This window comes from Corythoichthys intestinalis, chromosome 1, assembly GCF_030265065.1.
Source record: "Corythoichthys intestinalis isolate RoL2023-P3 chromosome 1, ASM3026506v1, whole genome shotgun sequence".
Classification (NCBI taxonomy): domain Eukaryota; kingdom Metazoa; phylum Chordata; class Actinopteri; order Syngnathiformes; family Syngnathidae; genus Corythoichthys; species Corythoichthys intestinalis.
In genome coordinates, this window is record NC_080395.1 from 46,778,393 (window position 1) to 46,803,084 (window position 24,692).

The 24,692-nt window shown below is 38.8% G+C and overlaps 1 protein-coding gene across 4 annotated transcripts in view; it reads left to right on the top strand.

The window, feature by feature from the left end:
- scube2 (signal peptide, CUB domain, EGF-like 2) overlaps positions 1-19,837 on the top strand; it is a 54,764-nt gene extending 34,927 nt beyond the window's left edge. For 3 of the 4 annotated variants that reach the window (XM_057847480.1, XM_057847490.1, XM_057847503.1), the window contains 7 exons: positions 7,587-7,757; positions 9,952-10,119; positions 14,074-14,235; positions 14,305-14,502; positions 14,599-14,751; positions 14,845-14,924; positions 18,784-19,837. In XM_057847480.1, the coding sequence (XP_057703463.1) occupies positions 7,587-7,757; positions 9,952-10,119; positions 14,074-14,235; positions 14,305-14,502; positions 14,599-14,751; positions 14,845-14,924; positions 18,784-18,930 (1,079 nt within the window). In that variant the 3' untranslated portion in view covers positions 18,931-19,837. The remainder of the gene's footprint in view (positions 1-7,586; positions 7,758-9,951; positions 10,120-14,073; positions 14,236-14,304; positions 14,503-14,598; positions 14,752-14,844; positions 14,925-18,783) is intronic. The other variant, XM_057847494.1, reaches the window with a different exon arrangement.
- Positions 19,838-24,692: the final 4,855 nt, after the last annotated feature.

The following is a 24,692-nucleotide window of genomic DNA, read 5'->3' on the forward strand; positions in this document are numbered from 1 at the left end:
CCAAATTTCATTGCTCTACGTTAAAAAAACCTAATAGGAAACGCCGTTTTGAAAAATTAAAGGGGGCGCCACTGAGCCATTTTGTTAAATTTTTTTGTAACGTCGCCAGATTATCAAAATCCACGCAAAGCCACATGTATGTGCAAAATTTGGTGAGTTTTCGTGAATGTTCAGGCCTCCAAATGTAAACTATACTACAAATGGATAAAAATTTCACATTCGATCCAAAATACCGATTTTCTGTAGGATTTGGAAAGTGGGTGCAAGAGACTTTTTGGAACAGTTTTGCATAAGGTATAGACTCCCCAAATTTCATTGCTCTACGTTGAAAAAACACAATAGGAAAGGCCTGTTTTAAAACTCCTTTCTGTCGCCACTAGTTGGCACTGTAGAGTTGATGCAAATGACCCTTAAAAGACCCTTCAGGGTATGACTCTCAACAAGCACGGGAAGTTTGGCGCAGATATGTTGTATATCTGCTGAGTTATGATTGTTCAAAGTTTTTTGCGAGACAAATTGTTGATGGTCATTTTCACTTTCCTGTTTGGACCCCTCCGCTTCAACAAAACCTCAATATTTTTCATCAGGCACCTGATCACAGGTCTTAAGGCTCCCCTGACGCAGGTTTGAGGTCAACAGATTTTTTTCCCTTGGAGGAGGAACCTGTCTCGTAAAAAAAGGCATTTCGTGTTCTCACTAGGGGGCGCTAGGCCTAATGGGTAATATTTCAATGCACTCGTGTTAAGGGTGGGATACCGCACATACACGGCAGATATGAAAATGATTGAATGTTGTGTCAAGGAACTATTGTCATTTACTGAATTTGTCATTTTGCCGAAAAAATGGCCGACTTTGGCAGCACGCCCAGTTCAGACCCGTGAATGAAAACGCACCATTTTAAAAACTTAAGATCTCATATGTCTCCTGAACAGTCTCACCAATTTTGAAGATGATCCAACTAACTTCCTCGGCAAAAAGGTCTCAAATGTGCACCCTGTAAGTCGATAAAAATTTCATATTCGATCCAAAATAACCGATTTCCTGTTGGGTTTGGAATATGGGTGCCAATGCTTTTTTGGAGCGGTTTTGGACAAGGTATAGACTCCCCAAATTTCATCGCTCTACGCTGACAGACCCAAATGTTATAGGCCAATTTTAAAATTTCAAGGGGGCGCCACTTAGCCATTTGTTACATTTTTTTGCAACGTTGCAAAAATATCGAAATTTACAATTTTCCGCACGTATTTGCAAATTTTGGTGACTTTTCGTGCATGTTTAGGCCTCCAAATTGGCCGTTTTCATTTGCCCTGGGAAAAAAAAAAAAAAAATCCTTTGCAAAACAATAGGGCCTTCGCACGCTTAGTGCTCGGGCCCTAATTAAAAAAAAAACAAAACAAAAAACGCATTAGTAATAGCAAAAAAAGTCATATATCTCTTGTGACCTCACATAGCTTAACTTTTCAGCTGCCATTGACAGGAATAGAATGGAATCCATTTTAACTGGGAGGGGCTGAAAGCAATTGATCGTTTCCGGCCCCTCCCAGTTGAAATGGATTGGACGTCTGTTACTGTCAATAGAGCCCTTTTCACACACATATCCAAGGAAATTCCCACGTAAGGTGACGCGGGATTTACTCGCGTCATTGCTCTCACGCATGTAAAGATCACCCGAGAATGACGCGGGTTGGACACTTTCACACACTTGTCCCATGTTACCCACTGCCGCTATCTGTGCGGGGAGGGCTGCTGCCGCGATTTTATAACCCGGACATTACGTCATTTTTGGTTGGCATCGGCTGTCACAATGTTGGTCAAATCGTGTTTTGTTCCGGAGGGAGCGTTCCCGACGTCGTAACTGCTGCCAATTCAAGCTCATCAAGACTGTATTTAAGCCCAGGCGATCCAAGAGAAAGGTGGGAGGAAGAATCCCGCTGGCTTAGAAAAGAAGAATCCCGCTGGCTTTGTTTTGTTGTTTTATCGGCTCGCTGCCTACCGCTTAGGTTAGTATTGTATTGATCCCTGTCGACCTACTGTCAGGGGCCCATTGCGTTTTCCCCCTTTTCAGCCAGCCATTGCGTGTATTTTTGTATTTAATAAACCATTGAACGCATCCCTCCGTTGTTTTGTGCTTTGAAGTAACGTGTTGGCCCGAATATAAGATGGTGTTTTTTGCATTGAAATAAGACTCAAAAAGTGGAAGTCGTCTTATATTCGGGGTCTAGACATTATACCCATTCACGACGCTAGATGGCGCCAGATATCATTGAAGCGAATGCTGAACTTGAGGAGTAATGTTCTGTCATGATAGATCTCAGCTACTCTCAAGTTTAACCAGTTTGCATTATTTTATTGCAATGTTTTTCCTTATTCAGATTTGTTTCAAGACTACAGTTACAGTTAGACCTCACTTTGATGGTTAATGCAGTTATTGCAATTTTTTTTTAATCACAATAGATTGGTTTATTTACATTTAAAAAACACTAGAAGCCATTCATTTACAAATGTGATTACACTTTAGTTTACCTACTTAAATGTTCAGATATTAAGATTTGGATGAGGCAAAATAACATGCTTTTTCTCTCAAATATATTGTTATAGTAATTTGTTTCAGATGTACTGTAATTATTTTCTGTATAAAATTAATTTGGTGGTCAAAAGGTCTTTTTTCAAACTTGAGTCTTGAAAAAGATGGGGTCGTCTCATAATCAGGGCCTTTTTATATTCGGGCCAATACGGTACAAGCCTGTTTCCGCAGTAGCGAAAGTAGAGTAGTAGAGAAAGTGACGATCGGCTTGCCATGATATTTACGTCATCAGCCATCGTGCTGTGACCCGGGAATTTAACGCCTGCTTTTACGCGCACCGCTTCCCGGGAAAGTCCTGGACATGAGACTAAGACGTGACCCGTGAAATGTCCACGTAATTTCTGTGTCAGTCGACCCGGGAAATTGTTTTCACATACAACAGCTGCACGGTTAAATCCCACGATATTCCCGGTGTTTTGGAGTGTGTGAAAGGGGCTTAGGGTTTTCAATATCAATTTCCGTCTTTACTAGCCACCTCTTGCCTGGGCTTTTGAATAGATGTCCACTGTAGTGGCCAGTCCTTGAAAGAGTTAATGAATGCCTTTCTTGATTTATCCTCCCCAGTCAGGTTCTGAGGAATATCAGACGCTGGTTACCAAATTAATTACAGGCTTCCATCTGAATGGGTGGAACCCGGCTTGGGCAAAGGGTCCCTTTAATTAAACATTTAGGAGATAAGAGGGGAAATGCGCTCTTTTGATTTGTGTGTGTGTTTGTGGTGGTATTGAAATTCATTTGGAGACTGGCAGCAGCCGTGCTCCATCAAGGAGGAGGAGGCAGCTTTTGTCTCTGGGCTTTTTACACAAACACATTAGGCAGCAGGTTTGCTTAGGCTCTTAGCGGCTCGCCAGCGCTCTTTTGTACATTTTTATGTGGCCCTGATTCTTGTTTACTGCATGCGCTCAAGTTTCTCACATCACTCGTTGCCAAATATGAGGGTGGGCATGCATAACGTCACTTGTGTGTATGTGGAGGCTCGTGCAGGTGGCATTCCGAGTTTAGTCAATGTTGCTTTAGTAAATTAAATCTGGTAGGTGTCAAATGCTCGCTGTGACTTAGTATTTTCTTGTACTGCATGTGAACGCAAGTATAACACAATATTTGTGGGTTTATAATTGTGTAAACCTGCATCTACTCGAGTAACTCATGGCATAAATTCTACTTCTCAGAGTGATTTTAAAGTATTTTATCTCTCACTTGAGTGTTGTTCATTCTTTGGCTGCCACTGACGGCGATAGACGTCTAAAGGCATTTGCGGTACTGATCCGCCAAGCTCTGTGTTGACAGCGCAGTACGTCAAAAATAGGACAAACTGTACCGGCTGTGCACAACTTCGGTCCAGGAGCTCCGTCCCATCGTGAGCTCTCGCGTGATTGCGCACGATAATGTGGCATTAAAAACAAAGAAAAACACACGGAGCCTGTACTCAACAGAGAAGCAGAGAGAGAGAGATGGACTTGATTTGACTGAACATTTTTTCCTGAATTTTTTTTTTGCTTTTACCATGGCTTTGTGACACCCCGACCACGTCAACAACCTGTTCTCTATTATTTAATTACTGTTTTAAATTACCTAACTTGCATAACTCAGCGTCCATCCTCATAGCCCCTGCTACAGCGTTCTGTGCAGATTCTTGTCAGGCTCTCCCAAGCAAAATGGATATGACATCTTTTGCCATTAATGGGTGTCTTTTTTTTCTGTTATTATTATTATTATTTTTTTTTTTAATAAATCGTACTAACTAGTACAGCACATATTCTGTAAAACTATAGATATACATGAGTTGGCACTGAATGAGTTAAGAAGAAACTTCTTTGTGCTCACTACTTCTACTGATGTTTGTTAAAGACAATTTCCTTGCAGCTGAATTTGCCACAAAATGTTATTTAAAATTCATTTATTTTATTTGAGCATCTTGTTGCACAGCAGCACAAGTAAACAGAAACGTAAATAGGCATTTATTAATATTATTGTGAACAGAGATGATGTCCTGTACGTATACATACACATATACATAGCATATACTGTATATATTTGTTTTAATTGTAGAAAATATCAACATTTTCACATTTCGTTTTTTTTATTGTCTATTTTATTTTCATGCTGATTTGAAAAAAAAATGAAGTTACTCTCCAGATACTTTTAAAAAAATATATATAAAAATTATTTACACTAACTCTAAACCAGTGGTTCTTAACCTTGCTAAAGGTACCGAACCCTACGAGTTTCACAGTTGCTTCCACCGAACACTTCGGAATTAGATTCCAAATTCAATACTGCTATATATAAGCTAGCAAGCTAATATCTAAAGCAAATTCCTGTTCAAATTTCTTCACATTTTGACATCTTTTTTGAAACAGATCAAAATTTGAGTCCACGCTGCCCATTGGTCTGTTATACGTCTACCTTACGCTGAGCAAACGAGTTTCTGCTACAGTCAGATCGAAAACTGGCAATTGAAAGAAATGGAATTAAGCAAGGGTGTCAAACTCATTTTGTTTTGCAGGTCACATTTTGGCATTTAGAGCTCATGTGGGCTGGGCCAGTGTATTTTGGACCAATCAAGTTAACTCACTGGATGTCATTGCCGGTACTAGATATCCACTATCCGAATGATTCGCCACTCCCAGTCAAAATGGATTGAACGTTTCGTGCCATTTCTGGGACTAGAATATGAGCATTCATAGCCAGGCTTTCCTGTTGAAGTGAATTGGACGTCTAAAGTTATTTACTATTTATCGTTACTTTTCGGGATACTTATTGATCAATTCCTGTACATTTTGGGGCATTTCCAGGTTATTTCCTGTTGATTTTAGGTAATTTCCTGTTGGTTTTGGTGCATGTTTGGGTCACTTCCTTGTTACCACATTAGCAGCCACTGACTGGCAGGGAGCGAGTGAACGTATGTAACTGCAGACACAAAAGTTACCCAAGTACAGTAATGCATTCGATCATTAAAAAAATTACAAATCTCCAGTTTTACAGTGCAAGTGTCAAAATAAAAGCATGTGATTCACTATGTGAGCCGTACGTTTAACACGAATAGAATAAATGTAAATTGGGGGCAAACCTGTTCAAAATTTGGTCTAAAATGTCAGTTTGAATAGATTTAGTCAGTGTATTAAAATGGGGTCCTGCGGGTCTTACTTGGGGAAGACCTTTGTCACCGAAACCCTGGGGTTCAATCGAACCCAGGTTAAGAACAATTGTTCTAAGCCAGACACGTCCAAAGTCCGGCCCGGGGGCCAAATGCGGCCCGTGGTCAAATTTCATCTGGCCCCCAGCCTCTGTCATAAAATCAATAACGTCTGGCCCGCACACAGACTAAATAAATTGATCAGCAGTACTGCTACCAGCATATGAAGTAGTTTACACACTAAATGCTGCTCCTCATTTACCCACTAAAAGGCAGCAGCACTCTAAGCAACATCAATATACCCCGTGTGACCCTACCCTCCCAATTTTCTAAAATGGCGACAATCAGCAAAAAAAATAAAGTTGACTGCGACGGCCGACGCTTCAAGGATAGGTGGAAATTGGACTATTTCTTCACTAAAATACTCAACAACTGTGCCTCATTTGCAAAGAGACCGTCGCTGTTTTTAAAGAGTTCAGTGTGAGGCGATATTACCAAACAACAAGACACGCTGACATGTACGACAAGATTGAATTGAAGCAACTTGAAGGTAGTTTAATTTTACAGCAGCAGTATTTCACAAGAGCCCGAGAGTCGAAAGAAAACGCCACAAAGGCTAATTGTGAGATTGTTGGAATTATTAATTTAAAAAAATAATAATTAAGCAAATGTGACACACAGAGTGGCTTGCTAAAATATATTGTTATACGTAAAGGAAGTCAGCCAAGGTTGGCCCCCCACATTTTTACCACACCAAATCTGGCCCCCTTTGCAAAAAGTTTGGACACCCCTGCTCTAAACTCAATCACTTATTTGTATAGGACAACATTGACAGTAGTAGTCACAACTCACAATACACTAAAGTAATTTTACTTCTGTACATTTTTGGCTATGGGACCCACCTCCAGTTTCACTCAAAGTTGTTTTTTGTTGTTTTTAATGTTGATAAATAAAAAAAAATGTTCTTACTATCAGCCTAGGTTGTTTGCCCAATAAGATAATTGCCCATGTCATTTTCAACTTCACAGTATAAATAAAACATACCAGATGCATGCTTAAAAAACATTTTCTTTCTCGCAGCTATTCCATTAGGCTGATGTATCTATTATTCTTTTATTCAAATTTGAAGAGAATCTCTACTTTAATTTGCTCACATTAAATAAAGCGACAGGTTTCAAGAAAAATCACTTCACCAAGTTATACACAATGTACTTGTTGCGAGGGTAAAAAGAGGTTGTGAACGCTTTTAATTAAACTGCACTTATCATACCGTACGTTCTTTTTGTCAAGATGTGAAATGTGAAAATCTGTTGGGAATTAGAGTGTGATTTTAAAACAGCAGGCTTTGTCACCTGTGCGTCAGGTCCCGTTTAAGGCAGCTTCTGTGCTGATGAAGTCTGGCTCGCTTTCATTTTATGTTCTTTTTACACACTTGAAGTGCTGTGTTTATGGTGTAAATCTGCAGTGTTGTCAGGCCCATTTGATTTGTGTGGCCGCAGGGCAAACGGGTTTATTTGTTGTCTGGCTTCCCTTCTCATGGCTTTTGCGGTGGGGGCGCTCTAATGACACGCCACATACTGATCTGTCTTTTAAATGGATGTTAATTACTAGTGCAGACACTATTTAGCCTCAGCTCCTCTAATTCTTTGTTTTTGCTTTGCAATGACACAGACTCGGTTACATACTGTATAAGCACTGAGATGCCACATGACAGGGCTATTTTTCTTCAGTGCTTGAGTCATTACCCCCACACGAGACAAAACATTCACCTTTGTCCAATAAACACAAGCATAGCAAAGCAAGTTGTATTTTTTTAGCAAGGTTTTTCCACTTATGTGTTACATACCATACCAACCTGTCTAATAGTGAGCTGCGGTGTTGGCACATACTACGACAGTGACCAGGGGAGGTGCGCGACGTGTCCAGCTGGTACCTATCAGGACGAGGAGGGCCAGATGTCCTGCGAGGTGTGCCCCGCACCTGAAGGAAGGGATGTGGCCAAAGTGGCCGGAGCGCGAAACGTCTCAGAGTGTGGAGGTAAAACAGTAGGCGTTTTACATTGACCATCATGAACCAGTCTTTTCAAAATAGGAATAATTCGCTGCCAATGACGCAGATGGATGTCCAATCCATTTGAAGACTTCATACAGATTGGACGTCGTCATATATTGCACCTAAAAGTTAAAAACTAGGCTTAAATCAATGTTTAAAAACAACCAGTTAGGGTCAAACAACGTCTTGTATAAATTGCCCTAATGTGAAAAATGGTTGCTCAAAGTATTTTAAGGACACATACCGTATTTTTCGGACTATAAGTCGCAGTTTTTTTCATAGTTTGACTGGGGGTGTGACTTATACTCTGGAGCGACTTATGTGTGAAATTATTGACACATTATTATATCATTTTACATGTTATTTTGGTGTTTGGAGTGACACTGATGTTTGGTAAACTTGTTAGCATGTTCTTTATGCTATAGTTATCTGAATAACTCTTAATAGCTATGTTACGTTAACATACCGGCCATGTACACATTTCGTTGTTCATGCATCATGTAACATTATCATACTGTACACTTATTCAGCATGTTGTTCTCTATTGTATTTTTATTTTAAATTGCCTTTCAAGATGACATATCTGTTCTATGTGTTGGAATTTATCAAGTAAATTTCCCCCCAAAATGCGACTTGTACTCCGGTGGGACTTATATATGTTTTTTTTCCTCTTCGTTGGGCATTTTATGGCTGGTGTGACTTATACTCAGGTATAGTCCGAAAAATACGGTACATCTTTTTAACACAAGTATTTTTTCTGCCAGATGATGTCTGTCCCTTTAAAAGTTAAATACAACAGAACTGCATTTTAGTTGTCATTATTCTAAATCCAGCAAGGAGTGTGCCGTCTGTTTACATTTTAAAGGTAAAATCTGACCCATCACATCATTTTCAGCAGAAAATCTGTTCTGAATCTTTTTGGAAAGACTTTAGTTATAGAAGAAGAATGTTATAAAGGGATTGTAAATAGTGAAAAATTAGCAAATAGAGGTGTTCTACAAAAAGACAAAGAAAAATACTTAAACATAAAAAAAACACACAGACACTTTGGTTTAATGTGAATAAAAAGAACACCGCAAAAAAAACGCAAATCAGCATTTTATTGTTTTTTCCCCTGAGAGTCTACAAAATACCAGGCAATAGGTGAATTTACAATTGTGACCTGGGTGACCAAGGTAATCTTGTAATTTATATGCTTTTCTGTCATAACCATAACTATGTCCAAAAAAAGAGTTTGACACCATTTGTAGAACCCTTGCACTCTTTAAATCATTGTATCGTGTGTACAAAAGTCACAATCTTGGAAACTAACAGCTATTTAATATTATGAGAAATTTCAATTTGCTATAAAGCAGGGGTCTTCAAACCGGTCCTCAAAGCCACTCTGGGTCCTGGTTTTTGTTCCTACCGATCAAGCACAGACAATTTAACCAATAATGTTTCTGCTAAAACAAGTAGCACCTGATTGTAACCAACTGATTACACTTGTAAGACACCAGATTGGTGAAAAGGTTTCGTCCTGTTTTTGTTGGAATGAAATCCTGCACCCACTGCGGCCCTTTGTGATCTAGTTTGGAGACCCTCGCAGTTTAAAGCCTTCATGATGACCCTCGCAAGGCACCAAACATGATCCTATAAGAATGCTTGCCTGGAGGTGGTTTCAAGATCGTTACAATTTGATAATGTGAATAAATGGAAGTTTACGGTAAAAAGATAAAACTGGACAATACAAAAGCCAGCTTGTATCTCCCTTATTCACGATGAGCAGCCACACAAGATGAGATGTTACTGGGATAAGGAAGCTCTGGCAGAAGCGCTCTGCTTTGTGTGAGACTGACGAGGCCCAGCTTTGGAGGCGAACGCTGAGGGAGAGCCACCATGTTTTGGTCTCCCCGCCTGTCGTTATCGCGCTCAGCGTGTGGCGTGATGCCATAGCTTAACTCTTCATCTCGCCTGACAGACTAAACAAGAAGATTTATCTGCACACTCCCACAGGCGCCTACTTTGTATTAGTCATCCAGCAGCTACTATGTGTGATGTGATTGGAGATTTAAAAAAAACATTATTATTCCATCCAACATCTGTGCACTTGTCTGCATGGAAGCAGTTGTAATATCTTAGTCCAAACAGGAATCTTACTTTCTAACCCTATGACATGTGTGTACGTGTGCTTGTTTAGGTCAGTGCCCGCCGGGTCATTACTCTCACGACGGCTTCACCCCATGCCAGCCGTGTCCGCTGGGTTCGTACCAGCCAGAGGTGGGACGTACCACCTGCTTTCCATGTGGCGGTAACCTGGTCACCAAGCGCAATGGGGCTGTCACCTTTCAAGAGTGTGAGACCAAAGGTGTGCTTTTTTTGTTATTTCGTGCTTGTAATGTATTATCCAAAGTCATTCATTGCCATTAAAAGGTTACAGGGAGGGAGTTGGGAGTGTAGATATCATATATAAGGCAAGATGTCTCAAGGCTGAGTCGGCACTGTAACTAACCAGCGGCCGAACAGGAAACTTCCCTTGTAAGCTCTATTGTAGTGGATGTAAGGTTAGTGATTTACGCCACTAAAGTACTTCTAACTTGCTGAATGCTAATATCCTAATATGAATCCTAATTTACTTTGTTTGATTTATAAGAATCCGTATTAACCCTTTCAGGGACAGTAGTCACTACAGTGTACAGCTATTACAAAAGTGTCACTCGGGACCTTTAACCCTTGAAAATAGCTTTTCAGTATTTGTATTTTTTAAATTATTATTATGAGTTATTTTTATTTTTTTTGGTGGGGGGGGTCACATAAGATCAGTAGCCCTTAGTTTTGACCTATAAAAAATATATTAGCAATTTGTTTCAAAACTATTAATCAGTGCTGTATTTTTCATGTTATATATATTTTATATCATTTTAAGTAAATTTATAAATCAATTTTAAGTAAATTTATAAATCAATGCAATGTTAATTAAAATGGAATTAATTCAATTAAATTAAAATGAATTAAACTACAAATACACACTGGTTAGAGTCAGATTTTTTTTCCAATTAAAAAAAAAAAAAAATACAGATGCGCTGTCCTGAGCCGATTGCGTAGTCTCACTCTCGCTCTCTTTCCTTCCTCCCTCTCCCTGCTCTCTCTTGGTCAGGCAGTGAGGGCACTGGAGTTGCTTATTAAAGTTAACGATGCATGACGGACGTTTAATGTTTGATCTCGCCAGAAAAGCGAACTTCAAAGTACCACATGCATCAATCATCGTTTAACTTGTTAAACAGTTGCTGTGGCAACTAATTGTGTGTAAGTGAGTAGCTGGCGTGGACTCACTCAACGAAGCATTTAATAAAGACAAGCATTTTTCTGCTTAAAAAGTGCTTAAAAACATTTATTAAAATATATATGTACATGAAAGTTTTTTAAAATTATACTTGTACTAAAAGTGAAAAAAACATGTCATATATATGTATATATATATATATATATATATATATATCTTTATCTTTCCAATGCTAAATCTGAATAAATACACTGAACACACACACACACACAAAAATATTTTTTCTACTGCTACTACTACCGCTAGTTCGCGGTTTTTCACTTATCGCGGCGGGATCTGGTCCTCGTTAACCGCGAAAAATGAGGGATAACTGTATTACACATATTAATGTGTGAAAGATCCAATCGAGACCTGTTTCATGGGGGGAACCTTCTAAAAAATATACGGCTGCTGATTGGACGATGGCTGTTCTCGTCACACTCGCGAAAAATTGTTCCTCGTCAAAAAAGCTTTAAGTGAAATCTTTGCTCATCTTTTAAAGAAGAAATAGGACAAAACTTGGGAAATTGACCTATTATATTCAAGGTTCCTGGTGATGTCTGAATCTTCCATCTTTGTCCCCTGATTGGCTCGCCACCAGAAGGCGATCAATTCACATTAAGCCACAGTATGATGTAATGGTTCGTGGAAGAGCAAAAACATTGTTTCCCTTCAAAAAAAGCTTTTCGTGACGTTCTTTTAATGAGGAAATTAAGTGCATTTCCGAAAAAAAAAACTTCAGAAATTGACTTATCTACTAGAACCGCTTTGCACTCCAGCATTGCATTCAAGCAAATTGTTGCTTCCTGGTTACGACTGCAGCTCCTGCCTCTTTCTCCTGATTGACTCGAAAATCAGATAACCGGGGAAGTGGTTGGACAGTTGACGTTTGCAAGACGGTACTGCATGATGAATCAATGAATCGGGAAGTACCATCTTGCTTGCAAGTCTACCATTGATAGCTATAGATGGCCGATTCATTTAAACTGGGAAGACAGGCTGTGAGTGTGAATGATCAGGTTTCAGTGCTATTGACGATGCTAGAACATTCATTTTCCCCTCCTAATCAAAATGGATTGGACGTCTCGTGACGTCAGTAGTAGCCAATAAGTTAAATGAGGGCTCTGTAAGGGTTAAAACAAACAAACAAACAAAAAACAAGAAAAAAAATCTTTATTTGTGCATGGAAGAGTTAGCGTGGCGATGATTCAAACCGGTGTTCTGTCAAAATTTGCACCCTAATAAAATTTTGCTCCCAAAGCTTTTGTGTTGGTGAAAAAAGCCCTCTTTTATATTCAGTTGGACTCTCAATGTTATTCAACGGTGCTACAAAAAAAATGATTTACATCATAAACATAGATGTGCAACACGAAAATGGCGTAAATTAATGCTTAATGACATGGCAAAGTTGTTGAGTGAGACAGCTGCGTGCAGTTGTTGTGTGCAGCTAACATGGCAAACGTAAGTTAATATTCCTTTCTCTAACCCTTAAAGACCTGCAACATGAAGCAATTATCAGAGAATCCCAAAATTTGAAAAATAAGGTCGTAATGAAACCTTTTTTTCAAATTTGTAAAAATGTCAAAATGAATATGTGTAATAATAATTATAGCTAAATCCTGTTTTTTTTCCCTCATGGAACCTGCAGATGTGTTGACTTGCATCCATCATTTTTTTTCCCAAAAAGAAATGTCAAAATTCTGAATTATTTTCAAAATCATGAAATTTTAGGTGTATCAAATGTGATACATTTGAGAATAAAGGGTTAAAGAAAGTTTGTAGTGCGTACTTTGGAATCGCTGCTTTCGCGGTCATTTTTAATGTTGCGCCCATGCCAAATTTGTCAGAACACCGGCAATGTGTGGCAGAAAAATACAGCAAATATAAAATAACATTTGTTTTTAATCCCGTCTTTTTAAGTGCAGGGAAAATACAACTCACCCGCTTAATCAGTGGGAGGCCTGAGCTTGTTTCGTTGAGACGAGATGGTCCCGAGATAGGAGAGTGAGAGAAGCCCGCTTCACAAAGATACGATGTTGGAAATTGTAGCACACTTTTCAGTGCCCTCCTAGCGATGTCGAGATATTCCGAAATGACATGTATGTTTAAGGTCGCTGTGATTTGCGATCTCTATAAGCTGATATTCCTGTTGCACACTCGGTTTATTCACATATGGGTCACGAATCCACTCCTTCGCAGTGTGTGGGTCTTTAGTGATTGGGAAGTAGCATAGATTTTGTTTTCTTCGAGGTTGTAGGCTCATCTTCTGGCTCGTCAGATGCCCTTTTCCCCGTAAAAAATCTGTCCAAAGACGTCTGTTTTTCAGTCATTCTAGTGTGGGGGCTAATTATTTCCGGGATCAAATATGATGCGCCCGCGCTACGTCATACATCATTATTGAGGACAAGCGCACATAGATATACAAAACAAGATTTGAAGACTCCTAGCAGTCCAATCAATGGATTTCTATGACGACATTCTATCCTGTAGTATTAAATCTATAGTGGACAGGGATATTGGTGTGTTAAGAGGCACACACCAAAGTTAATTTGGCCAGAATGCAGTCATTAATAAGTTATTTCTGTGCGGCACGGTAGCAAATGTGCCACGGACCGATACCACTCTGCGGCCCAGTGGTTGGGGACCCCTGATTTAGAGTATTCTATCAGCCGCATGTTTTTGGGATGTCGGAGGAAACAATTTAAAACAATTGGACCTCCTCAAGACCTGGCATCCACATATGCGGACATCACATTTTAGGTCACATAGGCCACAATATTATCATTTAGTATACAACTGTGGCCTACATGTGATGTCCATGTAGGTGGATGAATTTGAACTCATTGACTGACGTTGATGCCGATGAATGGCCAATCTATTTGAACCATGAGTGGCTGTCAGCTACTCCCAGTTCAAATGAATTGGACATCCATCGCAGTCAACTGCACTTAAACATGATCGTTCTCTTGCTGGACTAACATTTGCGTTGTGTTTCTTTAGTTCAATGTTCTCCAGGCCATTATTACAACACAACAACACACCGCTGCATCCGCTGCCCCACCGGCACATTCCAGGTGGAGTTCGGCCAGAACTACTGCACCGCCTGCCCCGGAAACACCTCCACCGATTTTGATGGTTCCACTAGCATTATGCAGTGCAAAAGTAAGCAAATAAAGCATTTCGATGGTTTGAAGTATTCAAAACAGTTGACTAAACAGTTTCGTTGCACAGACAGACAGTGCGGGGGCGAGCTGGGAGACTATACCGGCTATATCGAGTCGCCCAACTATCCCGGGAATTATCCGGCCAACGTGGAGTGCACGTGGACCATCAACCCGCCGCCCAAACGCAGGATTCTTATCGTGGTGCCGGAAATATTTCTTCCTATTGAGGACGAGTGTGGAGACTACTTAGTCATGAGGAAAAGCGGTAAATCTAACCTGGTCTCATGAGGAAACATTTTCAAAAGCAAGTTGTATTTTTTGGGGTTAGGTTTAATGTTGTTTTATATGGTTGAATCTGCAGCTCTGTTAAACTCTGTGACCACCTACGAAACGTGTCAGACATACGAGCGTCCCATCGCCTTCACCTCTCGCTCCAAGAGACTCTGGATTCAATTCCGATCCAACGAAGGGAACAGCGGGAAAGGCTTCCAGGTCCCGTATGTTACATATGACGGTAAGAGAAGAAAAATTGTTCCGTTAAGTCTACATGCAAATTTTTCTCATTACATTAAGATGTTATGACTTTATTGATGGACTTTTATTTTAGAGGACTACCAAGAATTGATAGAGGACATCGTAAGGGATGGAAGGTTATATGCGTCGGAGAATCATCAAGAGATTCTCAAGGTATATATATTATATATGTACAGTATGTCTTTTTTTTTTTTTTTTTTTTTACACATAACATTTGATGAGTACAACACAATCATTCAACTACTGTACAGTTGTATTTAACTTTCAAGTGCAACACATGAACATTTTCATGAAGTGGTTGTTTTTATTAATTTATTTTATTTAAGGGTTATTCCAGAACTGGACGATGTTTGGAGTTTAAAATTATTCTGATAGAAACGCTCACTTTTCTGATTGTCGACTCAAGGCTTAATTAGTGCAGCTTACAGATCAATGGTCAAATTTTTATGACATGATTTTTTATATATTTAAAATATTGAGCATAATAGCAATAACAGGGTTGCTGGTCACGGTTTACAAATCTGTTCTAGTGTTTCTGCTGATCAAGAGGGCAAACTTTCTTATGTAAATAGATAAGGCGGGAAACACTCAGGTGACTTGAAGTTCAGCTCTGAGACCCCCAATTTGGTCAAATTTCAAAATTGTCCGATATGCATGTGTGATACATCATTGGAAAGCTTAAAATCTCAATTTTCCGGGGGAAGAAAAATTTTGAACAGGAGGGCATTTAAAAAAAAAAAGGAAAATTTTTAACACCTAAACCCTAACTCGAGGTGAAAGCATTAGAGAGCATTATTAAAGACACTATGGTTTTTAACGAGACATTATTGCGTACTTACCTTTTTTCGATCCAAAAACTCCATGCAGCATGTCTCACCGAGTGTTATGACACAGCTGTGAATGGCCACAGCCGGACTTTTTGGGGATTTTATGGGTGAAACACGATAATATTAAAAGGGTCGCAATGCAGAAATCGCACACATGAAGGAGTGGTGGAGATTTTTGTTTTCAAACATTTGAATTTTTCAATGTTTTTTTTGTTTTTTTTCAATTTTTCTTTCTTTGGAACGATTATTTATCATCTAAAATATCGGGGGAAATGAGACGGTAACAAAAAAAAAAAAATACAATTAAGCAATGATTATGAGGTAAATATTTGTGACCTATTTAACAGACACTATTTTTTTTCCATTTTGACGTACGGTAATTTGTTTCAAAGTTTGAAACATGCGAGTGAATAATTTTTCAAATAGTTTTTTTTTTTAAACGAAATACTAGACATCAAGGATTCCAAGCTAAAAATAGACATTTCGAATAATAAATATAACTACGTACCTTCTTTTTATGGCTGGGTTGAAACAAAAGTGGTTGTGCTGTGTCTGTAAACGGGGGTCTGCCGGGTAAAATGGACGGATTAAAAATAATTCGGGGGCTTAATGTGCCATGAAACTGCTATGGCAGCATATTGACATATTATTCAATCAAACACAACAGTTCTTTTGGCTTAAAATACAGCAGTTTTTTTTAAAGAGGGGTGCAAGAGCAGAAACTAATTTTTCAGCCTTGTCTTTGTTTTCCACCATAAATAAATGTATCTGATCATATGTAGAACATGGTTAAATGAGGTAAAGTGAGATATGCTATTAAGGCAAATATTTTCAAGCATCTTTTATCTTATTTATTTTGTAAGATTCGGTCTCATGACAGGTAAATCTACTCAGAAACGGCAAGTTTTTGCATTTTGTAAGAGGAATATTAGTGGGACGTACAATGTCCTTCAATTCTGGAATGACCCTTACATTTAATATACACTGCATCTGATTGACTCAGGATCATGTTTGAAAATGCACATGTTACAAAAATATACTAGTCCTTCTAAAAAAATAGCATTTTGTGATAAAGTTCATTATTTTCTGTAATGTACTGATAAACATTACATTTTCATATATTTTAGATTCATTACACACAACTGGGGTAGTTCAAGCCTTTTATTGTTTTAATATTGATGATTTTGGCAAAAAAAAGTCCAGAAAAAACAAAAATCCCTATCTAAAAAAATTATCACATTTCATCCAACCAATACAAAAAAGTGTTTTTTACTAATAAAAAAGTCAACCTTCAATTAATTATATCAGCTATGCACTCAATACTTGGTCGGGAATCCTTTTGCAGAAATGACTGCTTCAATGCGGCATGGCATGGAGGCAATCAGCCTGTGGCACTGGTGTTATGGAGGCCCAGGATTCTTCGATAGCGGCCTTAACCTCATCCACAGTGTTGGGTCTGGTGTCTCTCAACTTCCTATTCACAATATCCCACAGATTCTCTATGGGGTTCAGCTCAATGGCCTGCCAACTCAGAGTTGGCAGGCCATTTGAGCACAGTAATGCCATAGTCAGTAAACCATTTACCAGTGGTTTTTGCACTGTGAGCAGGTGTCAGGTCGTGCTGAAAAATGAAATCTTCATCTCCATAAAGCTTTTCAGCAGATGAAAGCATGAAGTGCGACACAATCTGCTGATAGCTAGCTGCATTGACCCTGCCCTTGATAAAACACAGTAGACCAACACCAGCAGCTGACATGGCACCCCAGACCATCACTGACTGTGGGTACTTGACAACTGACTTCAGGCATTTTGGCATTTCCTTCTGTCCAGTCTTCCTCCAAACTCTGGCACCTGGATTTCCGAATGACATGCAAATTTTGCTTTCATCTGAAAAAAGTACTTTTGACCACTGAGCAACAGTCCGGTGCTGCTTCTCTGTAGCCCAGGTCAGGCGCTTCTGCCGCTGTTTCAGGTTCAAAAGTGGCTTGACCTGGGGAATGGGGCACCCGTAGCCCATTTCCAGCACACGCCTGTGCACGGTGGCTCTGGATGTTTCTACTCCAGACTCAGTGCACTGTTTCTGCAGGTCCCCCAAGGTCTGGAATCGGCCCTTCTCCACAATCTATCTCAGGGTGCGTTCACCTCTTCTGGTTGTGCAGCGTTTCCTGCCACACTTTTTCCTTTCCACAGACTTCCCACTGAGGTGCCTTGATACAGCACTCTGGGAACAGCCTATTCGCTCAGAAATTTCTTTCTGTGTCTTAGCCTCTTGCTTGAGGGTGTCAATGATGGCCTTCTGGACAGCAGTCAGGTCGACAGTCTTACCCGTGATTGCGCTTTCGAGTTATGAAACAGGCTGGGAGTTTTTAAAAGCCTCAGGAATCTTTCACAGGGGTTTTGAGGTAATTTGTTGACTGAGATGATTAGGTTAGTAGCTTCTTTAGTTTACCTTTTCATGATATGCTAATTTTTTGGGATACGGATTTTTGGGTTTTCTAGACTTTTTTTTCCCCCCGCCAAAATCATCAATTTTAAAACAATAAAAGGCTTGAACTACTTCAGTTGTGTGTAATGAATCTAAAATATATTAAAGTCTAATGTTTATCAGTACATTACAGAAAATAATGAACTTTATCACAATATGCTAAATTTTTTAGAAGGACCAGTACAGTACTCTTTAGGTGATTATTTTCATTGCATGTCATTTTGTGTTTTGTTTGTACAAGTGTGCACTGTCCTCTCTTGGCTAAAGGGTGGAACTACAAGTAGCATCTGCGTATAAATCGTTATGTTTTGTTAGTTATGTAAGTTTTTACATTTATGGGTTAGCGCCAAAAACAACTATAAAGTCATGTTTTTGTATGGCTTTTACAATTGTTGAGCTGTTGGTTCTCATGAGGATGAAGACATTCATGCAAATGGTAGCTGTCCGGGCGTACAAGCCACAAGAACAAATATGTTTGGGTTTGGAGCAGCACCGGACCGCCAGCTTCCCCTGAGGCCCACCACAAATTCAAGATGAACTAGCCTCTTGTTCTCCCACCAAGCTGAAATATTACCTTGGCCTGTAACCTTAAGAACATGTGATGACTTAAAAAATATAAGGTTTCCTTGAGAGCTTTTTTTTTTTTTTAAATTCCAGTTACTTTGCATCTTATTGTATGTGTTTCCCCAATTTTCTGCAGGACAAGAAGCTCATGAAGGCCTTGTTCGATGTTCTGGCTCACCCCCAAAACTTCTTCAACTACACGGCCCAAGAATCCCGAGAAATGTTCCCCAAATCTTTCATCCGCTTCCTGCGTTCCAAAGTCCTAAGATTCCTCCGTCCGTAAGCTGATGAATAGTTCCAGCAGACTGATTCAGTGTTTTCTCTTAGTTATATGCTTAGTAATGAAGCTGATCCCAAAAAAAGAAAAAAAAAAAACCTGACGCGGGCAAACGTGAGGAGCAATGAAAGGACTCACTTGAGCATCAGGATCACTTCTCCCACTTTATGTTGGTATTAAAAAACAGAGCAACTACATTAACTGTATAACCTCATTTAGATGTATACGTCTCAGTATGTTCATCTTATCTGTATTCATCGCATTGAATATCGCTCCAACTTCTCATTATAACACTAGGAGACTTTTTGCTGGTGAGTAGCAAACTCATCATATACTGAAACTCAGTGATATTGTATATAGAGTGTGTATGTAGTTTTAACATAGGCTACTTTTACAAATGATACACAATGAGAGAAACAATGATAGCACAAATGTTGTTCTTGGGAACTAAAGCACTACGAAGAAAGTAGTGGATCCACAAAAGCAATTATCCCGATGAATGTTTTGTATATGATGTAAAAAGTTTAGTGAAATGTATGGTAGCAATGATGTGTTTGTCTAAGTATAGTATGGCAACTCTTATTTTAGAGGTTGCCATTTGGAAAAATCACTTTTAAAAAAACTACGGTAAATTCCAAAAAGATGAAACTAGGGCACCTCGCCTACTCCATTAAACGACATCCATTGCTCGTTATTTTATTGTTTTATTGTGCACCAACAACCAAAGACAGCTGACAATTGAGGGCATGTACTGGATGACATGTTTCTGAGTAACAAATGCGGTAAATGAAAAGTCTTGTAAAATAGAAGTGAGCAACTCACCTGTACTAGACAATTTGCGCGTGTGTGTGTGTATATTTTTATGATTTTGTACATCAACTATGCTGTAAATAAAGATAGAAACATTACATTAGTTTTGATTTGTTAATTGTATTCTTCTTTGTTTGAAATACATTATAGAGGATTTTTCGCCAAATAACCATTTACAAGACCTAGGTAACCTAACCCTAGGTAATATACATTAATGATTAATTTATTGTAATTTTCCACTGTAACAGTATGTGCTACTTGCACTTTTTTAAAAACCTGCCCCTTATTATTTACAGAAAAACTCACCTATTCACAGTTTGATGTATCGTCTTATCTAACATAAAAGTATAGAACTTGAAATAACTGACATAATTTGTTCAATTTAGGCTCCAAGTTTACCATTTTGACCAGCAGTTTATGTATCATATCAAACAATACTATATAACACATTTTAAAGCGTTTGTGATGCAGTACTGATGTCGCGCGGGCTTCATCCTGGAGTACACGATAGAATTTACCCGTATGTGTGGTTCAAAGCTTTAATTATGGTTTCTTTTTAAATATTTATGAAATAATCATTTATTCAGCTTTTATGTGCAATGCATTTTGAATAATTAAGGGGTTTTTTTTGTGTGTAGTGATGATGAAACTGCATAATGTTGCAGTGTCTCACGATCAAATGTGGGTAGAGGAGCCAAAAATTTTACTCGAGTAGCATTACTTCTAAATAATATTACTTGAATATTAACATTGTAACTGCTTACAATGTCTGTTTTTTTTAAGGTATATATATATTTTTCTCAGCACAACTTCATCCATGTGAACTGTTATTATTATACTGTACAATAGCCCAGTGGTATGGGCCTTTTTTTTCACGGACTGGCAATGTGTGGCAGAATATTACAGTAAATATACTGTAAAATAACACGACGGGGCCAAAAACGAACATCAAGTGCAGGGAAAATGTAACTCACCATATGCTATGCACTGAATCAACTATTTATTTATTTTTTTTCGTAACCAGCGGCGTCTCCTAAAACGACGGTAAATATCCTTGGCTTTAGCAATTATGTTCCCAAAGAGGTATCATGCTCTCAGTGCATTCACTTTTATTGCCTCGTTTGCCGGCTTTTAGCCACATATTATGCAGAATGGACTTGGTTGTAGGCTCCTCTTCTGGCTCAAGACGTCGCCGCACACAGCTAACAGCAGATAACTTTACTGTTTACACTGAATGACCATAGGTGTGCAAACACCACAGTAATGGCGGCCAACTACTAGAGGGCGACGTACGCAAATCTCCACTGCGGTTAGTTAAAAGGCACAGACCAGATTGCGGTCGTTAACAAATTATTTATTATTTCTCTGCGGCCCAGTAGCAAATGCGCCACGGACTGGTACCGGTCCCCGGCCCGGTGGTTGGGGATCCCTGCCGAGTTGCTGAGCCTTTTACATGACCGTATTACGCCAAAAAGAAAGAAACAAATATCATCACATTCAGACCAGAACACTATGACCCATTAGCTGTCCAAAGAGCATGAGTGCCCTCTAGTGGGGGAAAAAAAACATTGTTACCTTGTCATGTGTTTATTGTTGTGCCATCTCATTGGTGAAACTGGCAGTGAAATTTATGGTAAAAATAAAATCAATACGTAAAATAAAGAGAAAAATGTAACGACTCTCGTGTAACCATAAGTAACAGAGTAAGAGTAGTGTTTCATCTTCACAAATCTACTCAGGTAAAAGTAAAAAGTATTTTGTGGTTAAACTACTCTAAGAATTTTTCTCAAGAAGTTACTCAAGTAAACATAGTGGAGTAAATGTAACGCCTTACTACCCACCTCTTACGATATAAAATATGCTTTGTAGCAACAATGTTCATGATGTTGGTAAGTTTGAGGTGGGTAGACCTACTTTGTGTAATATTTTCTGAAATAACTTGTGATATCTTGGAAAACAAAATAATAATGGAATGCATTAAAATTGACTAAAATATAAAGAAAAAGTACAGCATTGTTCAGCAAGGGCGATTTCAAAGAGATCGCATATATCGAACAAGATGCGAAATGTTGGTGTTCAGTGAGTGAAAGGGTTAACGTTATTTACAGTGGGAGTTGAAAGAAATGTGTAGTATATTTTCTTAAAGTCGACAGTTAATTTACTGAATCTCTGAAGTTTATGAAAAACCAAGCCGTTTGAAAATCGGTTGAACATTTCAAAGCATACGCTCCATTAACTATAATAGGGAATGGGACGTACTACGTCATTGTTTGGACGCGCCTCCATGCTGATAATATGCTTTACTTCCGGTCCGCCAAACTCAACGGGGATTGTAACGTGTGGTAGTGCTAAACTAATTCCTTCGGTGTATTAGAAAGAAATTATGGGTGTGTATTGTTGTGTTACCGGGTGCAACAGCTTCTCCTACGACAAAAAAAAAAAGGGGGAGGAAAACTGGACTCACTTTTCACCGTTTTCCTGCATGGAGGACCAAATATCATCATGAAGGCACGACGGATGGCTGGGGCGCAGCGGTTCGTCGGAAAAGCATTTCTCTTGATCATTTTTCTGCTGGAATGAGAGTGTGTTCCCGTCATCTCTACTCTTGTAAATTGAACGATTTATCCGTTTTGGTTTCAATACGTTTTTTTTTACCATTGTGTAAATCTGCCTCGGTAGCAATGCTACTACTCCTCCTCACCTACCTGTTGTGTTCCTAGGAAAACCTGCATATGAAATGCTGACAACACATCCCGATTGGTCACCATATCTCTTCTTGGGTTATTCTGAGGTCAAGTGCACCACATCGGAGCGTTATGAGAGGTTGGAAAGGCGAAGAGTGCACGCTGAAACTTCTGTTTGCTGTGCTCTTACAAACACGAGCCCAAGTGTTGTTGTGAAAAGTCAATAAAATATGAATACCTTAACTTAATTTTGTTATTCTATTTGGAATATGCATTGACAATTTTTGGACAGTGTTGTAGACAAGAACTGGGACTGATAAGTTGCAAGAGATTTGTTTCAAGTAATGCAATTTCTCCAATACGATATTTGAATTGACAGTTTAAAATCTTTAAATTAGTGCAAACAAGGCCCACCCTCTGACGGGGGCAGCAAATATTATATAATAAATTATAAGTAATACACAAATACAAGATTACAATAAACGTGTCTTTGTCAAAGCAGTTTAAAACACTATTTACTGGCCTTGGGTAAATTGCCAAACAGAATAAATATGTGCTTTAAAGTTCTTGCATTTCCATTTTAAGTATTGCAAGTACTAGTCTCCAACACAGTATTTGAACTGACAGTTTGAAATCCTTTTAGTACAAAATGGCCCACACTCTGGCAGGGGGCAGCAAATATTATAATACATAATACATTATACATTATAAAAAGCTATATACTATATAAATACAAGATCACAACAAAACCTATATTTTTCAAAGCAGTTAAAAAACATCCAGTGGCCTTAGGTAAATAAAGGTGTATAAATATGTACTTTACAGTTCTTGCATTTCTATTTTAGGTATTGCAACTTTTCCAACACTATATGAATTGGCAGTCTAAAGTCTACATTAGTGCAAACAAGATTATAAATTAAAAATAATAATAGAATATATAAATTCAACATTACAATAAAACGTGTCTTTGTCAAAGTGGTTAAAAAAAAAACACTTCACTGGCCTTAGTTAAATAGCCAGGCAGAATAAATATGTGCATTAAAGTTCTTGCATTTTCGCAGGTTAAAAGCCTGCAGTTTATCGACAAGAAGGGCAGACCCAGATGGCGTCTGCTGCAGGGGCTTGTTTGAGTCTGACACAGGACAAATGGAACCACTCCATTGAACAAATTTTCTTTGTCAAATGATCCAAGAAGAGAGATGGTGACCAATAGGGATGTGTTGTCAGCAGGTTGACCTAGGAACACAACAGGTACGTGAGTCGTAGTAGGCGAGCATTGCTACCGAGGCAGATTTACACAACGGTGTAAAAAAACAAAAACGTATTGAAACCAAAAGTGGATAAATCGTTCAACTTACAAGAGTAGAGATGACAGGAACACACTCTCATTCCAGCAGAAATATGATCAAGAGAAATGCTTTTCCGACGAACCGCTGCAATCCAGCCATCCGTCGTACCTTCGTGATCTGATATTTGGTCCTCCATGCAGGAAAACGGTGAAAAGTGAGTCCAGTTTTCCTCGCCCTTTTTTTTTTGTCGTAGGAGAAGCTGTTGCACCCGGTAACACAACAATACACACCCATAATTTCTTTCTAATACACCGAAGGAATTAGCTTAGCACTGCCACACGTTACAATCCCTGTTGAGTTCATCCCCCTCTCGTTGAGTTTGGCGGACCGGAAGTAAAGCATATTATCAGCATGGAGGCGCGTCCAAACAATGACGTAGTACGTCCCATTCCCTATAGCAGGGGTGTCCAAACTTTTTGCAAAGGGGGCCAGATTTGGTTTGGTAAAAATGTGGAGGGCCGACCTTGGCTGATGTCCTTCACGTGGAACAATATATTTAAGAAAATTTTAGCAAGCCATTCTGTGTGTCACATTTGCTTTATTATTATTTTTTAAATTAATTTAGGGCTGTCAAAATTATCGCGTTAACGGGCGGTAATTAATTTTTTAAATTAATCACGTTAAAATATTTGACGCAATTAACGCACATGCCTCGCTCAAACAGATTAAAATGACAGCACAGTGTCATGTCCACTTGTTACTTGTGTTTTTTGGTGTTTTGTCGCCCTCTGCTGGCGCTTGGGTGCGACTGATTTTATGGGTTTCAACACCATGAGCATTGTGTAATTATTGACATCAACAATGGCGAGCTACTAGTTTAATTTTTTGATTGAAAATTTTACAAATGTTATTAATACGAAAACATTAAGAGGGGTTTTAATATAAAATTTCTATAACTTGTACTAACATTTATCTTTTAAGAACC